Raw genomic sequence first — 24,630 nt, forward strand, 5'->3', positions numbered from 1 at the left:
CCCCCCCCCCCCCCCCCCCAAAAAAAAAAAAAAAAAGACAGACGTGCATTTCTCAGATTTCCTGTTTAAAATTCTGGTGGCTCCTTAGATAAGCCAAAATGTTTATTTAAAAAAAATAAAAATAAAAAAAAAATAAAAATTGACAGAAACAACATTGGGCATCCATCCACTAGGGCACGAACAACTCTGTCACCTCCAGACTACAAGGAAACTATTCCACTTTCACTCAAGCGGCGCGGGTCTGAATTTATTTGTTTTTACCAGGCGTGTTAAAGGCATTCTTCAGGAAAAAAAAAACATTTACCGTACTGTACGCAGCTTATTTTGTGTATGTTACTGGTACATATTTAAATAAAAGTTTTAAAAAAAAATCTTTGTGTATGGCAAATTTCACTCACAGCGAGAGAATGAGAAGGGGTGTTCCCTGAGTCAGAACTAGTAACTATAAGTCAGAAACCAACAAAGTCCATGCTCAACAATCCAGGTATACAATCCAACAATTTTCAGTCAGGTCATCTGGAGTTTCTTTTTTTTTTTTCCAAGATGACCTGACTGAACTGGCAGCATGGTGGAGCAACTGGTAGAGCTGCTGCCTCTCAGCGAGCAGGTCCTTGGTTCAAACCCCGGTCCAGGGGCCTTTCTGGGTGGAGTTTGCATGTTCTCTCCGTGCATGCGTGGGTTTTCTCCGGGTACTCTGGTTTCCTCCCACAGACCAAAAACATGCATGTTAGACTGATTGGTAACTCTAAATTGTCCCTAGGTGTGAGTGAGAGAGTGAATGGTTGTTTGTCTCTATGTGGCCCTGTGATGGACTTGCGACCCGTCCAGAGTGTCCCCCGCCCCTCGCACAGTGATTGCTGGACATGGGCACCGGCGACCCCCGTGACCCAAAATGGAAGAAGCGGGTAAAAGATAATGGATGGATGGATGGACGGACCTAACTGAAAATTGTTGGATTGCATACCTGGATTATTGAGCATGGACTGTTGGTTTTCAACCAGTTTGACATGACTGTCGACGAGGGAGAGGGCCAGCACCGGAGGAGGGGGTGTGCCAAAGAGACCATATTAGCACCAACATCACTGGTTTGTTCCACTTTGGAGTAAGCTGTTGGGGGAAGAATCAGTTTTGTGTTGTATGTTTCCTTGACTGATGAAGCCTTCTGGATGGAAGGTGAAACGTTTCAGCACAAAAACCTGTCCAGATGAGCTGACTGAAAATTGTTGTATATAAGTCAGAGAGCGTGTCATCATGAAGACCTGCGAGGATCAGCAGTCTGTGTGAAAGCAAACTAAAGTCTGTGAAACGCCATCTGGTGGTTGATTATTGTACTACAATAAGAGCTGCGCGTTCTACCAAGAGCTGTGTAGTTTGATATTTAATTGTGGACACCCGCAGCTTATACACAGCACGTCTTATTTATGTACAACATTGTGTTTCATTTTAAATTTAGTACGCACAGCTTACAATCAGGTGTGTTCTGTAAACTGGCAATTATGGTAATACTAAATTCAAAGCTCTGAGCAAAACTACAACTTTCCCTCTTTTGTGAAGTAACGTTGGGAGCTGGAGAACCTGATGTTAGCTAGTTAATTGACCATGTTTTCTGCCTTGGATTTGAGCCTGTAGTAAGTAAATTGATGCTAAACATGGAACACTATTGCCTTAAAAGAAAATAATTGTACCCCATGAGATAAGAAATCCTATAAGTGCGGTCTCCATTGACAGTAAAGTCATAAATATTTAGGAAATTCTTTTAAAAAGCCAAGTTTTTTTTTTAGTTCAAAGTCTTCATCTTCTTCAGGTTTCATAAACAACTGGGTTAATAAGACGGTTACTCTCCTCACAAAACATTGTGCTCCATCTCTGAACACTCACCAGAAACGGCCCAAACTGGGGGAACAATACAGGTAAAGATTTGAGTGGTTTTTTGAAGCTGAGCTTTTTAGTTTTTTTTGTGTGTGACCTAACTTACAAACAGAAACTGACCATATCTTCGGTCACCACAAAACCACTGAATGAGCTGTCTTTGCAGAATAAAAAAACATCAGTCTTGAATAAATATGATGATCAGCAAACAACTCAACATGAAAAAACCCTAATCATTGCACAGGTTGGTTTACCTGGATGGGATCAATGGATTCTGTTGGGGGTCGAGGATCTGGCGTGTGTGAGGTCTGATACATTGGGGGTGGTGTTGGGGAAACGATGGGGACCTGAAAACACAGAATTTAAGCATAATTAGGCCTGTTGCGATAAACAAAAAAAATCAATTTATCGCATGATAAATTAAAATCATCAACCTCATTTTCATTCAACAGCTTTATCATTTCTGTGTGTCTCTTTCTACTGAAGACATTGGATGATAATCTTCACTGACCCCTCCCTTTCTCTTTAAAATTCATTTTAACCATCCAAAATCATGTTTTTGGATGGTTAAAAGAAGCTAAGCTGAGAAGCTAAGCTAACAGGCTGACCTCGAGAAAAAAACCTCTGTCTTGTCGAAACTCCAAAATTCACGGTTGAAACTCGTGCCTTCGTGTAAAAAGTTGTTTTTCTCTGCAAAAAGAAGCTGAGAACTTGTTTACTGATTTTTTAAATTAAAAGCTTTGTGTGTCAAATGTCATGTTAAAGAGCTCAAACCACACAGAGCGGCCTCCATTTTGAGAACCGAAAAAAAAAAGAAAGAGAGACAGCCCATGTCATGTCAAGGGGCCTCCCTGCATTTTTCTTAAAGAGACACACTACTCGCTCCCTCACTGTCCATCCTTCGGTTCAAACAGTCTTATACTGCCATCCAGTGGTTGAAAAAAGGTACTACAGAAAACAAATTGACCAACATTTCTTATTAAATTTGACAATAATGACTAATTATTGTCAAATTTCAAACAATATTGTTTATCAAAATAATTTCGGAGACAATCACCCAGCAAAATTTGTTATTGTGACAGGCCTAAGCACAATGTTTGTGTCATTTTACCATCATGTTTATACCTAAATACTTACTTGTGTGGGCTCAGGTTGAGAAGGAACAGAGTTGGGCTGGATCGGCCGGGGATCAGGGTGACCTAAAGCAACAACACTTCAATCAAACATGTCTGCTTTCAGTGGTCAGACTGGCATTTTAAACTGGGGGTGTAACGGTACTCCCAAGTCATGGTTCAACTCAGGTCAGGTGTAACAGTAAAAAGAAACAGATTACAACTGCAATTATCTTCTAAAACACAATAACTTTTCCAGAATCAGAGAAAAATAAAGAACTCTGTTTAAATATCTCATGTTACAACGTGGACACCCATGGCTTATAGACAAGCGTGGCCTATATACGTTGTGGCCTATATACGTTGTGGCCTATATACGTTCAAATTATTTCATTTAGCGGACGCAGCTTACTGTATATTCGGGTGCACTCAATAGTCCGGAAATTATGGTAATATTGAATAAATACAGAAACAGCTTATAAAGAGTTTTTTTAAAGCACACAGTGCATGATCTGCTTGATTTGCTATAAACGCACATCTCATTGCAGCCGATTGCAGCTGGGCGTGACCATCCATCCATTATCTTTACCCGCTTCTTCCATTTTGGGTCACGGGGGTCGCCGGTGCCCATGTCCAGCAATCACTGTGCGAGAGGTGGGGTACACCCTGGACGGGTCGCAAGTCCATCACAGGGCCACATAGAGACAAACAACCATTCACTCTCTCTGGGCGTGACCAAGAAAACCTTATTCACAAAGGTGATTTGAAATAAACAAGGAAGTTCTGAAGTTTTTGTGTTTTATTCTGAACCAGCCATTCATGCTTCGGTTTGATTTAAAGTGCTTTAGGTTGTATCTTACTCTGCTTCTTTTAAGTCATGGCAGCAAGCAAAATTCAGTTAAATAAAATGTGTATGGGCTTCTAGAGGAGAGTGGTGATCAGCTGGGACCAACATTCTTCCTGGTTTTCTGTAACTGTGCCAGTTGTCCATACGATGATGGTTTGGGACAAATACATGTGTCTGTGCACCCCTACTCTAAACTTTATTAGAAGAGCATATCTTCTCATCAAACATACCTGGTGGACAAACCATCTGTGGTACGTCCATGGTCTGAGCAGGTTTCATTGGCTGCGCTGATACAATGGCTGGATCAATGGGCGTTCCATCAAACTCCAACATGGAGTCCTAAGAACAGAAGTGATTAGGACCACGACACAGCTATAGCTAACAGGGTTCTCTAAAAATCACAGCTCACCTGCATGAAGTTGTATGGTCCCTTCATCTGCGCCATTAGGTCTTGCACTACTTGTTTTCGGACCAGAGGGTCAGAAGGTGGAACAGGCGACGTTAGGTTTACAGGGTGAGTCTCCAAAGGAACGGGGGGAGTTGCAGACTGTACAGGTTGCTGTTGCTGCAAGGCACTTACAGCCTGAAAGTAGAAGACAAACAAACAGTGGTTACTAACTGTATCTTACTGACACCAAGAGTAACAGAGCTGCAGTAAAATGTTGTTCATGACTCCAAGTGAAGCAAAAAAGTGCAAGTGGTAAAAAAAAAAATCTGCATTTCTGAGAGCAAGTCACATGTATTACAATATGGTAGTTAATCTATTGCAAGCCCGCATTAAAAAGTCTGTTTATATAGTACATCACCTTTAAAAACGGTTTACAACTTATTGAGATTCACTACTTTGTGCTTTAGGCATTGTAGAAAATAAAGAAACTCCCATGACTCAGTCACAACAGTAATAAACAGGTTGCTGGATTAAGTATATTTTATATAACAAGTAAACACACCTAAATGTAGCAAGTAGTTCAAAAATGTGGCTTTTGCAATTAAACTGGCACCTTTGCTATGAAACAAAAAACAGTTTTGCATGCCTCAACCTTCTAAGTTAACAAAAGCTCCTGTAATGCACAGACACACCAAACACAAATATCTCATTATTCGTTACATTACAGCAAAGAAAATAAATGCAAGTTTTATTTGAGCAGTAGCAATTTACCAGTTCTCTTATGAGCATGGAGCTAGTCTAAAATAACCTGTTAAGATACAGAAAGAACCTCAAAAGTATGAATAAAAACTGCAGAAATAAACTAAACAAAAAAACACTACTGTCAACAACCTGGTTATACTTCTTTAAGACATAATGTGAATGGTTTATTTATTTATTTTATATATATATATATATATATATATAAAAAACACACTCAAGCCATGTTCTGTCAACAAGAACATGAGAATTTCTTCAACAAACCTCAGTTTCTCTGGTCCACTCATCCCCCTGCTCTTTTTCACTGCCACTGTAAGAGCTGTCTGGAATGAACTGTCTGTTTACAAACTGAAATGAAATATATCAAATATCAGTCATAAAACCTACAATAAAAAAAGAAAACTCCTGAGATATCTGCAAAACTTACTTCTGTTGTTTCAAATGTAATGGTCTCGGTAAATTCTTCAATTACTTCAGTTTCTGTAAAATAAAAAATAAAAACAAACTCATCAAGAGGATGTTGTGCCGGTTTCATTAATGATTAGATTAGCGTTTTAAACAAGACTCGTGCAGCATGCTTCACAAAAGTGTCAGAACCTTGATCGACTGCCTGCTCCTCTGCCTCCGACGACTCAGCTACTGCTGCCATAACTGCTCCTGCGACTGACTCTTCCTCCTCTTCTTCCTCACACACTCCATTTTGGTGAGAGGGAATCCGGTCAAAGTACCCACTCAGCAGAACCTGGTCCAAAGTCTCTTTCAGTGCCTTGTCTAGCAGAGGATTAACAGGGTCAGCACTCTACTGAAAAGTTAAACCACGAAGGCACAAATCCAGCAGCGATACGACAAGGTCACGATGAGAACCCACTTTTCCATGAGCTTTGAATCAATGCAGATCAAGTGTGGAAAACAGCATCATCTTACAAGCCATGAATACAATTCATAATGTGCATATGAAAAAAAACACAAGGCACTTGCTTCATGTGTATGAGATAAGAGTTCAGTTTTAATTATTAAGCTTGGAGTGAATTTGCTTAGCTGCTCAAGTGTGCCAGCTATGATAAAACGCAGAAGTTAAAGCTTCAGTGGAAAACACAGATGCTTTTCTGACCGGAGCCCCTCTCCTCTCTCCCAGATCACTAATGGTGACAAACAATTACGTAAAATGTAACTGACAACGCCCTCATAAAAAGAAGAAAATAATCACGAAACATCACAACTGATGATGCATTTTGTTTCAAATGTTTGAACCCAATACAAAACAATTTACTGATTTCTGACACTAAACATTAAAGAATAACCTGAATCAGTCTAAAGGGCTCACTTTATTTCAACAAGTTGTAAGACAACAAATCTCGCTGACATGATTGTAGACCGTCTTATTTTCATAGACTATTTAAACTTTAAAAACAACTGTGGGGAGAAAGTCTGATAAGTCCTCCCACTGCAGCACAAGCTACGTGCAGTTACAATCAGCACAGACAGAGTGGTTATCAGCGTGAATGATTATTTTCAGTTGATGGAGGAGTTGGAAAATATCTGATATTTATGTTATTGAGAAGCACCACTTTGTACATTTGTCACAGAGACCACCACCTTTTCCACAGATGGAGTGGGAACGTGCCCCTACTCTGTCCGGCAGAGGCACACTATCTCAGTCCACACGGCCTCTGTGCTGTCTCCTGCATGCACAAAAGTGACCCATCTTCTTCCATGATTTTTTTTACCATCTTTATAAATTTCACAAGTTTTTATACTGCCTGTATTTTCTCACAGCCTCGGCAAGTAGATCCTCAGCAGACGCTGCTCTCAGAGAACAGCTGACTGCAGCCACTTTACAAAAAAATAAAAATATGCCCACATAGTTCTGACCAATTACACAATGCTCATCACGTAACTTGTAAGAAACCAGTTCTAACTGGGGGCGATGCACAAGACGGGGTGTCAACAGTTGGTGAGAGAAGCAAACTAAGCAATTTTTTTCACACACTCGCCAGTGAGACAAGACCGGCCATTCTCATGGACCATAACTCAACAACTTTTCGGAGGCTAACGGCTCAGAGTAGGAGGCAGGAGTCATTTTTGATTCTCATCTCATTGGCAACACGGCGCCTCAGTGGTTAGCACTGTTGCCTCACAGAAAGAAGGTCCTGGGTTCAATCCCCAGTTGGACCTGGGGTCTTTCTGTGTGGAGTTTGCATGTTCTTCTCGTGCTTGCGTGGGTTTTCTCCGGGTACTCTGGTTTCCTCCCACAGACCAAAAACATGCATGTTAGGTTGCCTTCAGGCCCCCCTTGCAAAAGAGATGTGTGATCTCAGTGGGATTTGCCTGGTTAAATAAAAAGGTAAAAATAAATAAAAATAAATCAAAGATTCATCAACACACAGAGGTTCTGTGCATTGAAAATATTGGTGAACACAGACTGTTTAAACTGATGAAAATGTCACACCAGCATCACAAGCATGGAGTTATGAAGTCATAATCAGCAGGTATCAATCAGTTTTGTAGAGGAGATAACATACATTCTAAAGATTCTAATAAATTTTTTTCTTAATGAATTTATCTTCATTCTTTATTTTGCAGCAGTCCCAGTTGAATGCATGCAGCTCAAAAACTTCACTGTTTTCTCCAACTTCAGACACAATCGTGAAATCTGATCGACATTAAAAGCATCACACTGTGTGAACATTCGAATAAGACGGTTTTAACCCTTAACTTTACGACTATTCATGTTCCTCGGGGGGAAAATGAACCATCTTATTTAACTGCTTCAAAATATTAGTTTTAAATATTTGTTCCACAAAAAATTAATTAGTCTTTTAGAGCTGTTTCAGCCTGAAATAAAAATATCTAGTTTTTTTTAACAAGTTGGGTTTTTTTGTTTTGTTTATAAACTACACTACAATTTTTATTAGGAATGTTTGATATAAACGGTACACGGTAGAAACGATATTAGATATTTAGCCTACGATAGAGATGTGGCTTCTACCGGCTAACCACAGTAATGCTGTGTCTGATGTAAAATCAGAGTTGTCAGATTTAATTGTAACTTTTTTTTAGTTGAAAACTGTGCGTAAGTGGTGTTATAGTCTTTTCTTCGAGAGCTAAGTAGCGAAGCTACAAGCTAAGTATGGTCGGCTTGCCGTAGTGTTGCCGTATTCAGACGCATGCGCAAAATGCTGTGTTCCGTCAAAAGTTGGGTTTTTTTTCCGTCCAAAGTTAAAGTATCTTTGGTCAGCTTTAGAGAAACCTGCTCTCTGATAAAAACGCTGTGTTGTGTGATTTTACTGCGAGACCCTCTGGTCAAAGACACAGAGGAAACTGGTTGCCATTTTGTGTCAGCTCTCCATTAAAGCAGAAGGAGACACCCACTAGAGGGTTAAGTGTTTTTAGGGTAAAATGCTGCTCTGTTGCTGTTCATTTCTTAAGTGAGAATACTGGAAACTTTTAAGAGTTAACAACATATTCTTTTGTTTAAAACATATGGCTAAAACACATTTGATATATCTTTTGCACCGTTTTGTACTACAAGAAAGAAGCCTAATTAATACTTGATTTGTTTATTTAAAAACTCTCTGGACCTAGTGGTGGAATTTTCTTAATTGAGATTATTTTGTGGTATAGCAGTTTTCAAAATAAATGATGGCAAAAGGACACCCTATGCTTTTTTCCGTTCCTATTGAAAGTTTTATACCAAAAACATATTGTGATATATTTCGTTATCACCACCCTTCACAAAACATATCGTGATATGAATTTTATGCCATAATTGCACACCCCTAGTTTTTATTTTTAATTAAATATTTATTTTACAGTAATTTAAGAAAAAGTGTACTTTCCTCCATTAGTCGCCCTCTGGGTCAACATCCACATCCTCCCTGTATTCTCCAGATCTCAGGTCTCCTGGTTCTGTTGGCTCAGACAGAGGGGTTCTGGACCCCCTCCTCTGCTCAGTCAGACCTCCTAGTGGGGCTAGGTGCTCTCTTCCTCTTCTAAAACAAATCACGATCTCCCTCTTCATCAACAAAGTCCTCACTGTCTGACAGACTGTTTTTCTCCATGATCGTCTCCTCTGTCTGAGAGGTTCTGACTCGGCGGCTCCATCCTCCCCTGGGTCTGCAGTGCAATGCAGTTCCTCCTCACATTCAAAAATTGTCTCATTGTTCAGACTCACACTAAAACTGACTAAACACACTAAACTACACCCAGCTATAAAACCCAAACATGCTAAATATCACAAATCTCTCAGACCTCATGACTCACTCCCGCTCTCGCTGTGACTTTATCACGCTGAACTCCATTCAACTTCCACGCCTTTTTCTTCTTCTTCCTGCAGATGTTTTGGCACTTGATAAATAACTTCGGGTCTCCGTCAGAAAAGAGGGGAATGGTTATCTGCTTGACGGGGGTGGGAGGTGAAAGCGGAGGGTGATGGGGGATTTTTGTCCCTGTGACTGTCTGTCTTTGCCGCAGTCTCTCGCTCTAACGTGCTTCAGATATGACAATGATTTTCATAAAAAGGTGTGGCATGGATTATTTATAACTGGTTTTATTAGGCTTATCAACATGATTTAAAAACTGGTGTGTAGCTTGAAGTTTGTACTTTTGACACAAATTAAAATGGAGTCTCTGAGAGGCTGTATCTTTCTTGACAGAGCGACTGAAATTGGTTATGCGTCTATCACGCGCCACGGAATCGTCAGCGTAGGCAGTACCAGACACTTGACTAGGCGGTGAAATTGTCGCCAGCCGCCTGTTATTGAGAAGGTAGGGCTTAAGATTCACTGCATTAACAATATTTGTCAGATTTTCAATATTCAACCCCACCATCAAGGGTTAAGTATCAAGAGGCTTTTGATTGTAAACCTGCAACCGAACAAATATCCATTTTGTAAAAATTCCTGAGGGCGATACTGTCACACGATGGCAAAGCAGGCCAGTGATTTTGTTTTTGCACTGGTTCAAGCAAAAAAAGTCACCTTCATAAATATCACCTTGATGTTTCAAACATCTCATTAGTGAGTCAAAGGGACTGAACTGGTGTCACAACACTGAAGCAGGTCACCAGTATTCAAATGTTGCTTTAGAGAACTGACCAGGGCAACCACACAGGGCCACTGGCTGTATGCCCTGCTGCTGAGTCAGGATAAGCCCGCAGCTCAGTTCCTGAGCAGAATGCAGCAGTGTGAAGCTTGAGGTCAGACAGCTGAGAATGCAGAGCCCCGATATCCACAAGCCCTGATTATTCACATTTAGGCAACAGACACAAGCTGCATAAACGAAACACAAAGAACGCGCTACATTAACACGAGACTGGTTAAAAAAGCCAACACTTCTGCGACAGATTTGTTTTGGGGCTCATTCTGAAATATCTGACAGATTTCTTTCATTCAGTCTCAACAGAACAAAAAGCATTGATGACAACTGCGTCACTGGCCATCTGATGAACTGTCCTGCCAACCATTTACACCACAGCTGGCCATTCAAACAGTCATCTTGAATGATAATTCATTTTATAAAACTCTTGACTGAAGCAAACAATGAATAAAAGTCATTTACTGTAAACTGCTTCAAAATGTTCATGCTGGTGTCCTCAAATTGTTAATTTGGATTAAAAAAAAAAAATTGGTTGAAATTTGATTTACCATTACCCACAGCTGGCCAAACTCCATGCATGGAGTTTTCAAATGTGTTTTCTACACTCACTACTTTTTGTATGTGAAAGTATAGTTTGCAATGCATTTACATATTTTTAACTTTAAATATTGTAAGACATTTTAGTTCTAATTGTTACTTAAATCATACATTACTTTTTATTCTTCTGGTTTGATTAATGCCTCCCCCATAGAATATTTAATAATCTTGTTCCGTCTCAAACTGGACACAATGGCCCATGTGAAGCCAAGTTTTAGTAGCAGATAAATGGACCTGGTACATGTGAAGACTGACTGGACAGGTTTGTTTGGTGACTGGCAGAAAGAACATGTGAGCAAGAGAGAAAAAATGTAAACATTTTGCTACTTCTGATGTAATCAGTAAGTAAAGAAGGCCAAAGGAACAGTGGTCAGGAGAAAACACCATCATTACGCAAAGCAAAATAAATGACAGAACAGCAACCTTATGCTGATATGCACATATTACAACAGACTTACATGTTGTTCCAACCACTGGCTTGTCCTTCCCTTCCAGCAGCTCCCTAAGGTGCACAGACGCTTCTTCATACTGATCAGTCAACCTGCACACATTAAAATTTGTCAGGGTTTCTTTATTATAGATAAATAGGCATATAGTATGTTGCATCGCTCATTGGCTTACACATGAAAATGTGAACTAACCTGATGTTCTGATCACGGTCTGGTCCCACCAACTTGTAGAACTCATCAAAAGCTGCGAGGTCTGTGTCTGTCAGCAGCGGTGAGCTGCCAACCCCCTGCTTCAGGTCCTGCCGTACCGTGTCATCACCCAGCCGATCCAGGACAAACTGCAGCTCCAGAACAGTCTTAAGCTTTTTCTGCTCTGCCTCCTCTCGCTGCAGCTGCTCCCGCCGCGCAGACTTCTTTGCCGCCTTCTGGATCTGAACATACCATTTAAAATAAAGCCAATATAGACAGAGCCAGAATCAATAACTCAAAGTAATTACAAAGAACAGCGCTGTCCTTACATCTTGTCCCAAAGTAATATACGCCTTCTGCAACTCTCGGGCAAATTCCAAGTTGTTCATGACTTCTTGGTACTTGGAGAGGGCCTCCTAAACAAAATAAAGTGAAAAGAAAACAGTCAGTTTACATACTGATAAAATGTAGAATCATAAGACTCATAAGATGATCTGTAAAGATTAAAGTTTTTGTGTACCCACCAACTGGTCCTGATTGAGACTTTCCCCTTTATTCTTCCTGAGCTTATAATCATCCAGTTTGCTCTGTAGTAAAACATTAAAGTTCAACAACAGCAGTATATTTAAAACAATTTAAGTAGACAAAAATCTTTTCTGGGCTCTGCCTTGTCCAGAACACCTTAATTAATTCAAAGTGAAAGCGTTAGCAGATTTCAAAAAGCCTGACCTTTTTTTTCTCCATGTTGCGAGCTTTCTTGTCGAGGACACACAGCACTTGCTTCAAGACGTCTGACTGTCCACCGAGTGCAAAATTGCCTGCTAACCCTGGAGCGGATCCCAAGTCTGGGCTGGCAGATTGCACCGTTCTACTTGCATTCATTGCTGAGGGCATCTAGAGGGAACCACAAAGGTTTAGTGATTATACCAATAGATCCAATTTACTACAAAAGAAAAGACTTTACACTTGACAAATAGCATGGCATGTGCAAACAAAAGATGATTCGTTTACATATAGGAATGTTTCCAGTGGATATTGGAATCAATGCAAAATTATTTGTTTTAATTTTTGATTTGTACGTTACTGGTGTTAAGACGATCTTCTGATGTGTTTTTACAATACTTAGGTTTAGTGGTTTATAATATGTAAATAAATCGGTTTATAATATGTAAATAAATCAGTTTGTCAACATCATGTGGAAAATCAAAGTGTATTTATTAGAGATAATAGATGCTGTCTATAACAGTGTAGTTCAAACAAGTGCAAACCGAAATGTTTGCTATCAGTTTCCTTTTCACAGGACACCCCAACACAACAACAAAACGACCTAATAACACTTTAAAGTGGGAACAAATGCCTAATAAAAGGTCAAGACTATATAAGTTTAGTAACCGGTTTAGCAACATCCAAGTGTCAGATATATCAAACTACAGTATTTAAAAAATATCGTGTATGTTAGAACATTGCTCGAAACATTACATAACCTTTATATGAATGCTGGTTGTTGTCACATTATTTGAAACTAGTACAGTCGAGTGGATTTATCAATGCTGACCATATTTACATGGATACAAGTCTAGTTTCGTAACACGAGAAGAGTGCCATGCATGAAGCAGACAATATATCCGTAGCATACGGCTAACTTTAATATGATGTAAAGGTTACTTTATGACTTAAAGACCAATTTAAAACATGTTTATCTATAAATAAATATATTCTGAAAACACATGAGTAGTTCGAGCTAAAGTTCGGACAACTACTGCAGTTTCCTCTGAGCTTTGGTAAAATGGCCTTGGCCGCTCTGCCGTTAGCATTGACTTAGCTTGTCTGATAGCAACACCAAAGCGTGCTGACCACCAGCAGCAGACCCGAGTCTTGTTTCCTCGAAAACCTGGCTTCCCATTTACCCACCTTGCTGATATATATCCAAAAGGGAACTTGTTAGCTTAATTAACGAAAAGGCCAAATTATTATTTTTGTTGTTGTGTTGCTTTTTTCTCTCCTTTACTCTAGTGTGGGATCCGCCCCGCCGGCCTCACCGACAACTGAGACGGTTGGAAAGACGGAGAAGTTCTTTATAAAGGCGCAAGTCCTATTTTAGCTGTTTAATATATGCCTAAATAAATAGGCTATACGAAATAGGGTGATAAAATAAAATTATTTTGCAACAAGATAAAGTATTATAAAAACTAAAAATTGCTTTAATAATTTTATTTGAAAATAAAACAGTAGCACGAAAACCGTTTTAGAATTTTCATTTATAGTCAGGCATATCTGTTTAAGGCTCGTTTTCAGAAAATCTGCTCAATCATGAGCTTTGATGATGCTGCTGTATTAAACTGTTCTGTAGTTCTGTAAACGCTGACACGTTGGAGCACACCTGTACAATACATCTGCTATTAAATATGATGAGACAAAACTGCAGTATTAGTTTCAGTCTCCTTCCGTGGACTGAAGTACTCAGGACTGTCTGTAAGTACACCAGTGTAAGAATTTTAACACAGATTTTTTTGCATTATAACATAATAATAATAATAATAATAATAATAAGAAAAATAATATAAAAACTGAATAATCTGGGGAAAATGATATTCATTCAATCAACTTTATTTATACAGGTTCACTGAGACGTGAGGACTCATTGACAAGGGAGACCTGTTACCACTATTATCACTGTAAATCACAGCAAAATATAAGTAAATAGTCAAAAACATACAGTTTAACTTAGTGAATGGTTGTAAGAGCTGGAGTTATAACTTTATTGTCATACGCACCACATGTGGTACAAGTGGTGGAATGAGATTATGATGTACACAGTGTCCTAGATACATTCAACAATAAAATGTAAAAGAAAAACAGCAATAAGATCAAAGATATGAACTAAGAAAAACATCAACTAAATATACATTAAGCACTAATAGTACAAAAACAATACGCCCAGTCTGTGTGAACAGATGATATATATATATATATATATATATATATATATATATATATATATATACAATATGACGCACACAGCCAAAACCTTAGCTGATTCTCTTACTTCTGTTGATCTTACTATAGATGTTGCTTGGTGAGGATGGGTAGTTCATATACCTCACAGCAAGAATATCTAAGATTCAAATGTCAACTGGGATTTTTCTCTCATGAGTTGTTCTCCTCATGCATGTTTGGTTTTCTTTAAACAGTTCTAAACTAACATTAGGAGTGAGTGTGTGAGCACATGGTTGTTAGTCGCGTGCTGCATTGGTTTGCGATGGAATGACGATCTTCACAAGGTGTCCCCTCCAGTTTGCTCCAGTTCAGTGTCCAGTAAGGAGTTACAGAAAATGTAAGAGTGCGTGACCTAATCCTAAATTTGAAAAGTGCACCACTGATTAACTGATTATGCACAAAATATATATTTACAATAGCAGTTGCACTGCTTTCTGTGAGAAGAATGTATATAATTTATATGAAGCGCACACATTTTTAAATCTTGTATGCATTTGGGGTGGCTGTGGTGCAGTGGTAGGGCCGACTTGGAAACAGAGAGTCGCAGGTTCTACTCCCTGTCACATGTCATGGTGTCCTTTAGCAAGACACCTGTTCCCTAACTGCTCCCTGATCACTTACATAGCTGCCTTCTGCTCCACTTGTGATGGGCTAGATGCACAGCACAAATGTCATCATTGTGTGGGACAACAATGACAATACATAGCACTTTAATTTAATTTAATTTAATAAAAACACTGGTTAAAAAATTTATCAGCTTCAGCAAAATTATTTTCTTTGAATCAGTAGGTGGCAGTAAAGCATCAACAAAAATGTGCAGGGAAACAATTAGATCTAAAGAAAAAGCCAAATTCTGAGTCACACTTGACTCAGACTTGTAGTGACACATTTTTTTAAACCCATTCCAAAAGCTAAATTTGAAAATGCATATGTGTTATTTGCAATTGTTTTAAATATGATAAAAAAGCTTTAGCACTTCTTCTTTTTATTTTAACTATGAGTTTCTCTGAAGGAAATCAAACATACCCGAGAATGTGCACCGGCCCAGCCTTGTTTTACTGAACACAGGAAGCTGTTAAAACGGCTGCACAGCCATGTGATTGCACTGTTCCACTCTAAGTGTTTTCTTTCTAGGGATAATACTGATTATGGGAGGATCCCATGGCCAAGAGAAGCTCTGTGTTATCGAGTGGCTCATTTCTGCAGCCTGCTGTATTTCACTCAGCCAACAGTTGGGTGGGCCCTCATCTGACCTCCGACCTTTTCAACCAGACTTTTGGGGTTCTAACAAAGAAAGCTCCCACCTAAATGTTTATACTGTGGAGCAGCTCAATCTTTCTGCAGAATTTTCAGCTCAGAGAAACACGCAGCAAACAAAAGATTTCAGAATGAACAGGAAGTGGGTGGTTTTGGTTTGGCTGTTTCAGAGTTCGTACTTTCAGAAAGTCGACACAGTGTCCAGCACCCATAATTTTAGAAAATAGTTTGACTTGTGGCTGAGCGCTGATCTTTTTCAAACCCTCTGATGAACATGACTGGGATTTTTCTTATTCTCAAAAGCTTCTAATAAATTTGTTGTGTAGTTGTACTGTTTGTCGCTGACTCAAAAGTCCATGCTGCTCTTGACTCTATAAAGCTCTCAGTCCGAAACAAAACAGGAAACTGGATATGAGTGACACCACTTCCGTGAAGGCTGCCCCAAGCTTAACTGTTTGCTTTCCTAGTTCAACTTGGGGAAAAACCAAAAGCAGGGGACAATGTGACACACATGCATCCAATAGATTTTCAAGAGATTGCTCAGCTCTTTTGAAGAGGGGTTCTATGGAGACGTCATGAAAAATAAACATCTTACCTGCTTTTGATAGCTCTTTGAATGACCTTAGTTTGGAGAATTGAGCAGATTCTGACCAAATTGAAGAGCTAACAGCTAGAGTGGGGCCAAGACTAAAGTTAAGTCCATCTTAAAACAACTCGAATCTCCAACATTTCATGGCAAATCATATCATTTTTTTTTAATTCGCTACTGTCAAATTACTGTTATTATAACAGAAAATATGTCCTAGAAGTGCTACAGCTAGGTGCTGCTATTTGTACTTGCATTTGTAGGGTTCTATGTAAATACCCACAAAACTGCATCAGTGTAATGGTTTATAAACCAGTGTTCACATGAACTCTGATATCATTTTTGAGATTGTTTTTAGAGAGCAAGCAGTCCACTTTGGTGTTGACGTTGCTTAATCTGATCTGAACAAATCTGTTTCGTTCAAAGAGCAACAACAGGTAAGATGTTGACTGGTCAACTTTTCTTGGCACCCCACATCAAAACATTTGAACTTGGTCTTTATTGTCCTACGATGTGCACACGTTTTAACATTTAGGAAACTTACACCAAAAAAGAGTTCTATCCATAAATGACAGCAAGGTGGAGTTTTAACGTTGCTCAGTGAGCCGTGCTACTCCTATCTACAAGAGCATCTGGACCCAGGCTGTTAATCTGAGAGGCCATGACAGCAGGGCCATCTTGCATGGTGGGGATGGGAAGTATGACACCCCCCAGCCACCCCAACCCCCCAGGAAAGCATAATCTCTGTATGTCAGTTGCACATCCTCTTGGCTATTTGAAAGTCAGCTAAACAGGAAGCAGTGGAACACGTGCATTATGCTCATATAAAGTAACTGCAATCTGATCCACTGTTTTATTTACAGACCCTTACCAAAAAATTAGAATATCATGGAAAAGTTGTTTAACTTCCATAATTCCATTCAAAAAGTTAATCTTTAATAGATGATGGATTCAGGGCCCACAATTTCAACAATTTCAAGTATTTATTTGTTTATTTTTACATAATTTGAGCTTCCAGCTCATGAATCCCACGAAAACAGGATTTCATAAAATTAGAATACTGTGAAGAAATCAGTCCAAATGTTGCAGGACATGAATGTTTTAAACTGAGTGTGACACTAATCATCTACTAAACTCAAAACAACTGTACAGGTTTCCCCGGGCATCATTAAACTGCTTCAGTTTGATTCAATTGTCTCAGTTCTGTTCAATATGGAGAAGATTGCAGACATAACAACTGGCCAGAAGACCATCATTGATACCCTCCATAGGATGGGTAAGCCACAAAAGTTCATAGCTAAGGAGGCTGGCTGTTCACAGAGTGCTGCGTCCAAGCATATCAATGGAAAGTCTAGTGGAAGGGCAAAATATGGCAGGAGAAGATGCACCAGCAAAACAGATGATTGTGGGCTTCAGCAGATTATCAAACAGAGAAGATTCCAGAATCTGGCAGAGATCCAGAAAGAGTGGAATGAGGCGGGAGTCACAGCTTCAAAAACCACCACATTCAGACACATCCGGGAGATGGACTACAACTGTTGGGTTCCTCTGTCCTCTTTTCAGATGAAAGTAAAGTGTGCCTTTCATTCAGAAATCAAGGTCCAAGGGTTTGGAGGAAGAAGGGTGAGGAACAGAGCCCAAACTGCTTGAAGTCCAGTGTGAAATATCCACAGTCGGTCATGATTTGGGGTGCAATGTCCGGTGCAGGTGTTGGTGAACTCTGCTTTCTTAAATCCAAGGTCACCACAACAGTCTACCAGAATGTTTTAGAGGACTTCATGATTCCTTCTGCTGAGGATCTGTATGGAGAGGCAGATTTCATTGTCCAGCAGGACCTGGCCCCTGCCCATGCCGCCAGAAGCACCAAAACCTGGTTTGATATTGGGAGAGTGGTGGTGCAGAGGCTAGAGAAGATGGGCCTGTGATCGGAAAGTCGCAGGTTTAACTCCATCCATCCATTATCTTTTACCCGCTTCTTCCATTTTGGGTCACGGGGGTCGCCGGTGCCCATATCCAGCAATCACTGTGCGAGGGGCGGGGTACACCCTGGACAGGTCTCCAGTCCATCACAGGGACACAAAGAGACAATTGAGACAAACAACCATTCACTCTCTCACTCACACTTAGAGACAATTTAGAGTTACCAATCAGACTAACATTCATGTTTTTATGCCAGTGGGAGGAAACCGGAGTACCCGGAGAAAACCCACGCATGCACGGAGAGAACATGCAAACTCCACCCAGAAAGGCCCCTGGACCGGGATTTGAACCAGGGACCTGCTCGCTGAGAGGCAGCAGCTCTACCAGTTGCACTACTGTGCTGCCCTAAACCAATTATGCCAAGCTGAATTTTTTGAGGAAATGATGATGAATGATGATTTGTATTATTTGTCCTGAACTGTGTGACTGAAACTGCAGAGCTTTCTCAATATTATGACTAATGTAAATTTTATTTTTAGGCAAAAGTATTCAAATTTTGCAACCTACTAAATGAACATAATAAAATGTGATTTGTCTGCTTCTAGCGCCATCAGTTGATGGGGAGCTCCTGGTCAGCTGTGCAGAATGCCAAGATTGTTTTTATCAATCATCTGCAGAGAGGAACATTGACGGATTAATGTTTGTTATAGTTTAATGCAACACAGACCCTCCACTGTGCTGTCGTGCTGTACAAAGACAACAGATTAAAAACCACAAATTGTTTTTTCATTTGAGGGATTTGCAGTGTGAGTTTTGATCCCTCTAAAGCTGCTCAGCTTTCTGTGTAGCTGGCACACAGCAGTCATGTTCACCTTGCTCCTGGGCCTGTTCAGCTTGGTGTCTGTCCAGTGAGCCTGTGTGCAGTCCAGCAGCTGAACAGCCCAGGGAAGCTTTCAGCCTACATCTAGAGTTAGCCCGCGCTGCTTCTGGCTGCTGGCGCTGAGGTGTTTTATCTGTCTTCACAGTCCAACTGCTGCCTGCGTCCCTCCCTCTGCAGGCAGCCCTGAAGCGCTGGCAGCAGATAAGAGAGACCCACAGGAGCTCTGCTTGTATAAAAGCCTCCAAGAAACCAGCAAGAAAGAAATAGTGTGTATTTCTCAGATGATATTTTGAGGGGTGACAGGTATTTATTTTAGAGCATAATCCTCAAAAGTTCATGAACTTTTTTTTAAGCTCTGTTGACAAATGGGTGGGGAAAAGGAATGAAAAATGAATAAATTTGATTTCCTACATGTTTAACTAGCTTAACAGCAGTTCAAGTAAGTTCTATAAATATCAATTAAGTAAAAATTTTTTTTACCAGATTTGGGATGACAAAAACAGATCTGGTTAAAAAACAAGCATGCTGTCACATGTTGCAGAAGTAAATACTAATACAACATACTTTAATTTGAGACATTTTGATTAGAATGTGTTTTGTTGTATCCAATATAGCTGCTATTTACAAAAAGTTATCTTATAAAACAACTTGATAAACCATTTCGTGTTTTGTGAATTATGGAAGAATATTTATGATCTTTTAAAGTGGTTTTGTTTAAAGGTTGTGAACAATTAATATGTTACCTGTTGTAGACAGCTCCATTAACAACCTCAGTTTATGTAATTTTTACTGGATTAAAATGTTAAAAGTCTGAGCAAGCCCCAAATCCCAACAGACATTCACTGTTGGCATCTGCCATGTCTTTGATTACTGAGAACCAACTTAACTACAATCTCAAAATAATATAGCGGTTCATGTGAATGCAATTTTTATAAACCTTAACACTGTTGTCAGATTTACATCATATGTGTATTCTAGCAGACATACTAAAACTCTCCTGTTCATAGCCGTTTGTATGTGAACTTGAGTGACTCTAAACATTAATTTGAAGAATATCACAATAGCAAATAGGGTGTAACACACTGTGCACATTGTCTTATCTGACATTAAAATTAAGCTGTATATTTTGGAAATACATGCAAAAAAATGCAATCCTGTTCTGGTAATGCACATTTTTTTGTGGGGTTTAAGCAGCCGTAACACTTCCACACAGGTTTATACACAAAAATTACAATTTTGTTCATGTTTTCATCAGTTCTTTAACCCTGCATGACCTCTACATCAAGGGGTGCTGCATCACCATCTACACCCCTACGTCTCATGCCCTTGTTCATTCACATATATATATGCTAACCCACCTTAGCTAAATAATGTTACTAACTGAATTTTTATGTATATGAATGTATTTGTACAGTGTCCTGAGCTAATACTGTTAGTGCTATATAAATAGACTGAACTGAATTGAATTATATTGAAAGTGTCCCAGGCCTTGATGGGATCTTTGAACGGATCAAAGATCCCTGATATGCCTTTGTGCTGTGACGGTCGACATGTGAAACCGTGAACCGACTTTGTGCCTCATGAGATGCAGTGATGACGTGTGGTTAAGTGCACAAGTTCCCGTCGTGGGATTAAACAACAAACAAACAAATGTATTACCAAGGGAAGCTTAATGACACACAGGAACTTTGTATTTAGCAAAACAAACTAAAAAATAGTTAACCACAAAGAGATTTATTAAACTGGGTTAATTTGAAACATGGCCAGCTCCATCTGTAATTTATAAAGGGGCAGCAAAAAAAAAAAAAAAAAGTTATGCGCAGCCATTTCATGGAGCCTCGAAGCATTATCCACAACAGGTAAGATATTTATTGCTTCAAACCTTTCCAAAGGACGACACGTCCTCAAATATGAACTATGGTTTTAAGGTCATTTGCCTAAACATGTTGTTTCCACTGCACATGTGTAAGAAGGAGACAGCTGTGCTGTTAGAAATGAAAACAACTAATCGTGATGTCTGTATCTTGTGTCCCATCAGCCCCCCCTCCGTCACGACCCGCTGTCGCTTTAAGACCCATTTCCCGTCATTGTGAAGCGGTCGTGAACAGGAAGAAGGAACAGAAGCAGAGAGGAGAGGAGGGCCCGCGCTGTTCGGACATCATGCCGCTGCTGCTCCCCGGCGGCTTCACGTGCACGAGCGAGTCCGCCGCGCGCTGCGTCCGCTCCGGGGCTCGGACACGGAGATCCTCCCTGCTGACCGATGCGCTCTGAGCAGGGTTTACTGACCCGCTTTGGACCCGAAAGGCACGGGATCGTGTGACCGCCTCAGGAAACGATGCCAGCCCGTGTCCTTCAGCGCAGAGCAGCGTAGAGGAGACGTCTCTGCCTCCGAGGACAGTTTTTAAAAACTGGACACCAGAGATCACCTTAAAGCGCGTTTTCTCCAGGATCTTGAAGGTGCGCAGGAGCAGGTGCGTCGCACCTGTCTGCACAGCCAAGAATGGCATCTACTATAGAGAGAAAAACACTGGAAGCCAATGAGTAAGTATGGGTTAATTAATTATTATTTACAAAGTGACCTCAGGGCACTGTACAGAAACATTTATAAAAATGAAGTTTTCTATGCAGGGGTGTCAAACTCACTTACAAAAGGGCCCAAATTAAAACCTTTTTCAAACTAAGGGTCAGTTTCACTCGAGTTAGATACCCAACAGGTTTTTCTCTTGGTTGCAGGTTCCTCAAAAAGAGTTTGATTGGTCTCATTTGACGTTCTCTGTTGCACTTTTGACATAATCAAAGATTACTGAAAAAATACACGAGATAGAAGTATTTCATGTTCAACCTATCATCTTGGGGGCCAGATAAGATGTCAACGAGGGCCACATTTGGCCCCCGGGCCTTGAGTTTGACACATGTGATCTAAGGGATTCAGTAGATTGCGCTGAATCTTCACTTTGTTGCAAACTCCCATCTTGAGCAGCACATCGGCGACAGCGGAAAGGGAAAAACTCCCTTCTAACAGGAAGAGACCTCCAGCAGAACCAGGTTCTGGACGAGCGGCCATTTCTGCGTTGACTAGGTTAGAGGACAGGACAGAGACAGATGCACACAGCATGGAAGGTCCAGGTGTACTTTCCATGGGAAGAAAGGGGTGCACCAATTTATCGGCCCTGATTTCCTTAATTTTGGGTGATCTGCGATCGGCTGATACTTACACGAGAAACAGATTTTACACATTTTTTTGTAGTTTTAACAATTTTCTAAACTTAATTTATATTTCAGAGCACTACCTCATGACCAGTTAAAACAAGTTTGTATTGTTTCTAGGATATTTTATTCAAGGGTCTGCTTTTCAATAAAATAATATTGGAAAATTGAAGGCGCTTTGTGACGTTATAACTCCTGACAGTGTCGCTTATAAAATTAAATCGGTATCGGCAGGTCAGACTTTTTAGAAATAGATGATCGGCCAGAAAACTGCAGTCGGTGCACCCCTAGAAGAAACACAACGAAAAACATGTTAACGACAGAAATAATTACAAATACAAACATGGAGAGAATGCAGCTGCAAAATGCAGTCTAAATCTATAGCAGCACAACTATAGGATAGCCCTGGAAACCAGTGTCGTAGTCTACACGATACACGAGTATACAGTGTATACCCACTAGAAAAGCGTAAGAATTCCAGTATAACCACTTAAAAGTGCCCATTGATACATGACATATCATTAGACACGTGTCATTGATATGTTAAACAGCAGCTAAATGCTTCTGTAACAATCTACCTGTATGCAGCACTTGTTTATTACATTTGCATATCCAGCAAATTATTGTATAATTAATACTTCTGTACTTACTACTTAATACTTGAACATGTTTGGCTTTGATACTGTTTTATAAATTCTAAAACATGTTTTAATACAAAACTGTTGTACAAAGTTTGCTGTTCATGTATTCAAATATAAGCATCAGAGAAATTTGGAAATGTTCAATATGCTTAAAAATCTAAGTAAATTGATGATTACATTGTGCTAACCAGTTTGGTTTCTAAGCCCAGTATACAGACCGACCACGGTAAAGTTAGCTTTACGTTGGACATTCGCGTTCCGCGGCTTCAACGGTGTCCAACGTAATACTAACTTTACCGCGGTATAACCACTACAAAAATGTAGACTACACCACTGCTGGAAACCACAGTCAACCTTATCTAAGGTTTATCAAAAAGGAAAGACTTGGGCCCAGTCTGTAAACTGGACAATGTGTCAGCCTCACGGACAGAAACTGGAAGTTGGTTCCACAAGAGAGGAGCCTGATAACTCAAAGATCTTCCTCCCATTCTGCTCTTGGAAACTCTAGGAACCACAAGTAAACCTGCAGTCTGAGAGTGAAGTGCTCTGTTAGGAAAATATGGAATAATATGATCTTTAATACAAGATGGAGCTTGGTCGATGAGAGCGTTGTAGCTATTTTAGAAGTAAGATTTTGATTTATTTTCTGCATTTGACAAGGAGCCAATGGAGAGAAGCTAAAACTGGATAAATCTGATCTCTCAACTCTCATTCAAGAAGCTTTCTCTGTTCAAATTGAAAAACGAGGAGTCCCAAGCTTAAAAGCTGCAATGAGTAACTGTTTATGTGAGCTGAACTCCCATGCAAATCACACTCTCTCTTCCCTGCCTTCCCTGATGTGTTGTGTATTTGAAAAATGAAACTTGAAACTCCTCCTTTTATTCTTTTATTTTAATATTTTGTATAGAAACGTAAGGTACTCTTTCAAATTTAAAGGGCATTTTCTATGTTATTATTTTGATTGTCATTATAATTTTTACATGCATATCAATATCACCCCGTCCCCTCCATCTTGAGGGTCATAAAGCTTTCTGTTGGCCTGGTGCATGCATCAAGGTGTGAATTAGGATGAAACTGGCTGGGGATTACATTTAAAACAGGGTTCTGGACAGTCAAAGTCCAATACAACACGCAAGAGGTGGCAGGTTTTAACTTTTGGTTTCAAGCACTCTAGTTGGATGAGAAGTTAAATGTCATAAAAAAAATTAAATCACCTTTCTTAAAACAACATTTAGGATCGATCAATGTGACCTGGATGACGCCAGACTTCTTTCTTCATCCCATAACCCCCTAATACAATTATAATATCTGGGGCACTATTGGCAACGTTTTCCAGAGAGAATAAAACAGATGCCTGACAGATGTGAAAGAGTGAAACCAGTCAAACATGCAAGAGCATTATTAAAAAAATGTCTTTTGAACTGGTTTGCCTTTTTTGTGCAGGGAGCCAGTGGACGAGGTTCTCCAAATGCCCCCGTCCCTGCTGACATGCGGTGGGTGTCAGCAGAGCATCGGCGACAGGTTCTTCCTGAAGGCCATCGAGCAGTACTGGCACGAGGACTGCCTGAGCTGCGACCTCTGTGGCTGTCGGCTGGGCGAGGTGGGCCGTCGCCTCTACTACAAGCTGGGAAGAAAACTCTGTCGACGAGATTATCTAAGGTAGGTCTGGTGTTGGGATGGGATCTCAGGGTTTTATTGTCTTATCCAAAAGTGTGTCATGAGATGAAACAGGATGCTTAATATCTAAAAAAGTTCAATCTGGTCCTCTGGACATTCAAAAAAACCCAAAACAAAGCAAAACAACAAAAAATGTAGAAACGTTTCGTCTCTCGTCC

General features: G+C 40.0%; 3 protein-coding genes across 3 annotated transcripts in view; 1 reads left to right on the plus strand and 2 right to left on the minus strand.

Moving 5' to 3' along the window:
* The window catches only part of caprin1b (cell cycle associated protein 1b), a 20,930-nt gene extending 7,544 nt beyond the window's left edge, over window positions 1–13,386 (minus strand). Inside the window, exons 1-13 of the mRNA XM_037683608.1 lie at window positions 13,219–13,386; window positions 12,037–12,201; window positions 11,832–11,894; window positions 11,637–11,723; window positions 11,311–11,549; window positions 11,128–11,210; window positions 5,573–5,746; window positions 5,403–5,455; window positions 5,240–5,323; window positions 4,238–4,411; window positions 4,059–4,167; window positions 3,007–3,068; window positions 2,124–2,216 (exon numbers count right to left, since the gene is read on the minus strand). Coding sequence (XP_037539536.1) covers window positions 2,124–2,216; window positions 3,007–3,068; window positions 4,059–4,167; window positions 4,238–4,411; window positions 5,240–5,323; window positions 5,403–5,455; window positions 5,573–5,746; window positions 11,128–11,210; window positions 11,311–11,549; window positions 11,637–11,723; window positions 11,832–11,894; window positions 12,037–12,201 — 1,386 coding nt within the window. The 5' untranslated portion in view covers window positions 13,219–13,386. The remainder of the gene's footprint in view (window positions 1–2,123; window positions 2,217–3,006; window positions 3,069–4,058; window positions 4,168–4,237; window positions 4,412–5,239; window positions 5,324–5,402; window positions 5,456–5,572; window positions 5,747–11,127; window positions 11,211–11,310; window positions 11,550–11,636; window positions 11,724–11,831; window positions 11,895–12,036; window positions 12,202–13,218) is intronic.
* Window positions 1–24,630, minus strand: part of LOC119416376 (tetraspanin-18) — a 285,233-nt gene that overhangs the window by 117,957 nt on the left and 142,646 nt on the right. The gene's annotated exons all lie outside the window — the stretch shown is intronic.
* Window positions 21,281–24,630, plus strand: part of lmo2 (LIM domain only 2 (rhombotin-like 1)) — a 5,413-nt gene continuing 2,063 nt past the window's right edge. Inside the window, exons 1-2 of the mRNA XM_037683612.1 lie at window positions 21,281–21,488; window positions 24,239–24,454. Coding sequence (XP_037539540.1) covers window positions 21,448–21,488; window positions 24,239–24,454 — 257 coding nt within the window. The 5' untranslated portion in view covers window positions 21,281–21,447. The remainder of the gene's footprint in view (window positions 21,489–24,238; window positions 24,455–24,630) is intronic.

Source organism: Nematolebias whitei, chromosome 10 (genome assembly GCF_014905685.2).
Source record: "Nematolebias whitei isolate Nwh7 chromosome 10, NemWhi1, whole genome shotgun sequence".
Taxonomy (NCBI): Eukaryota; Metazoa; Chordata; class Actinopteri; order Cyprinodontiformes; family Rivulidae; genus Nematolebias; species Nematolebias whitei.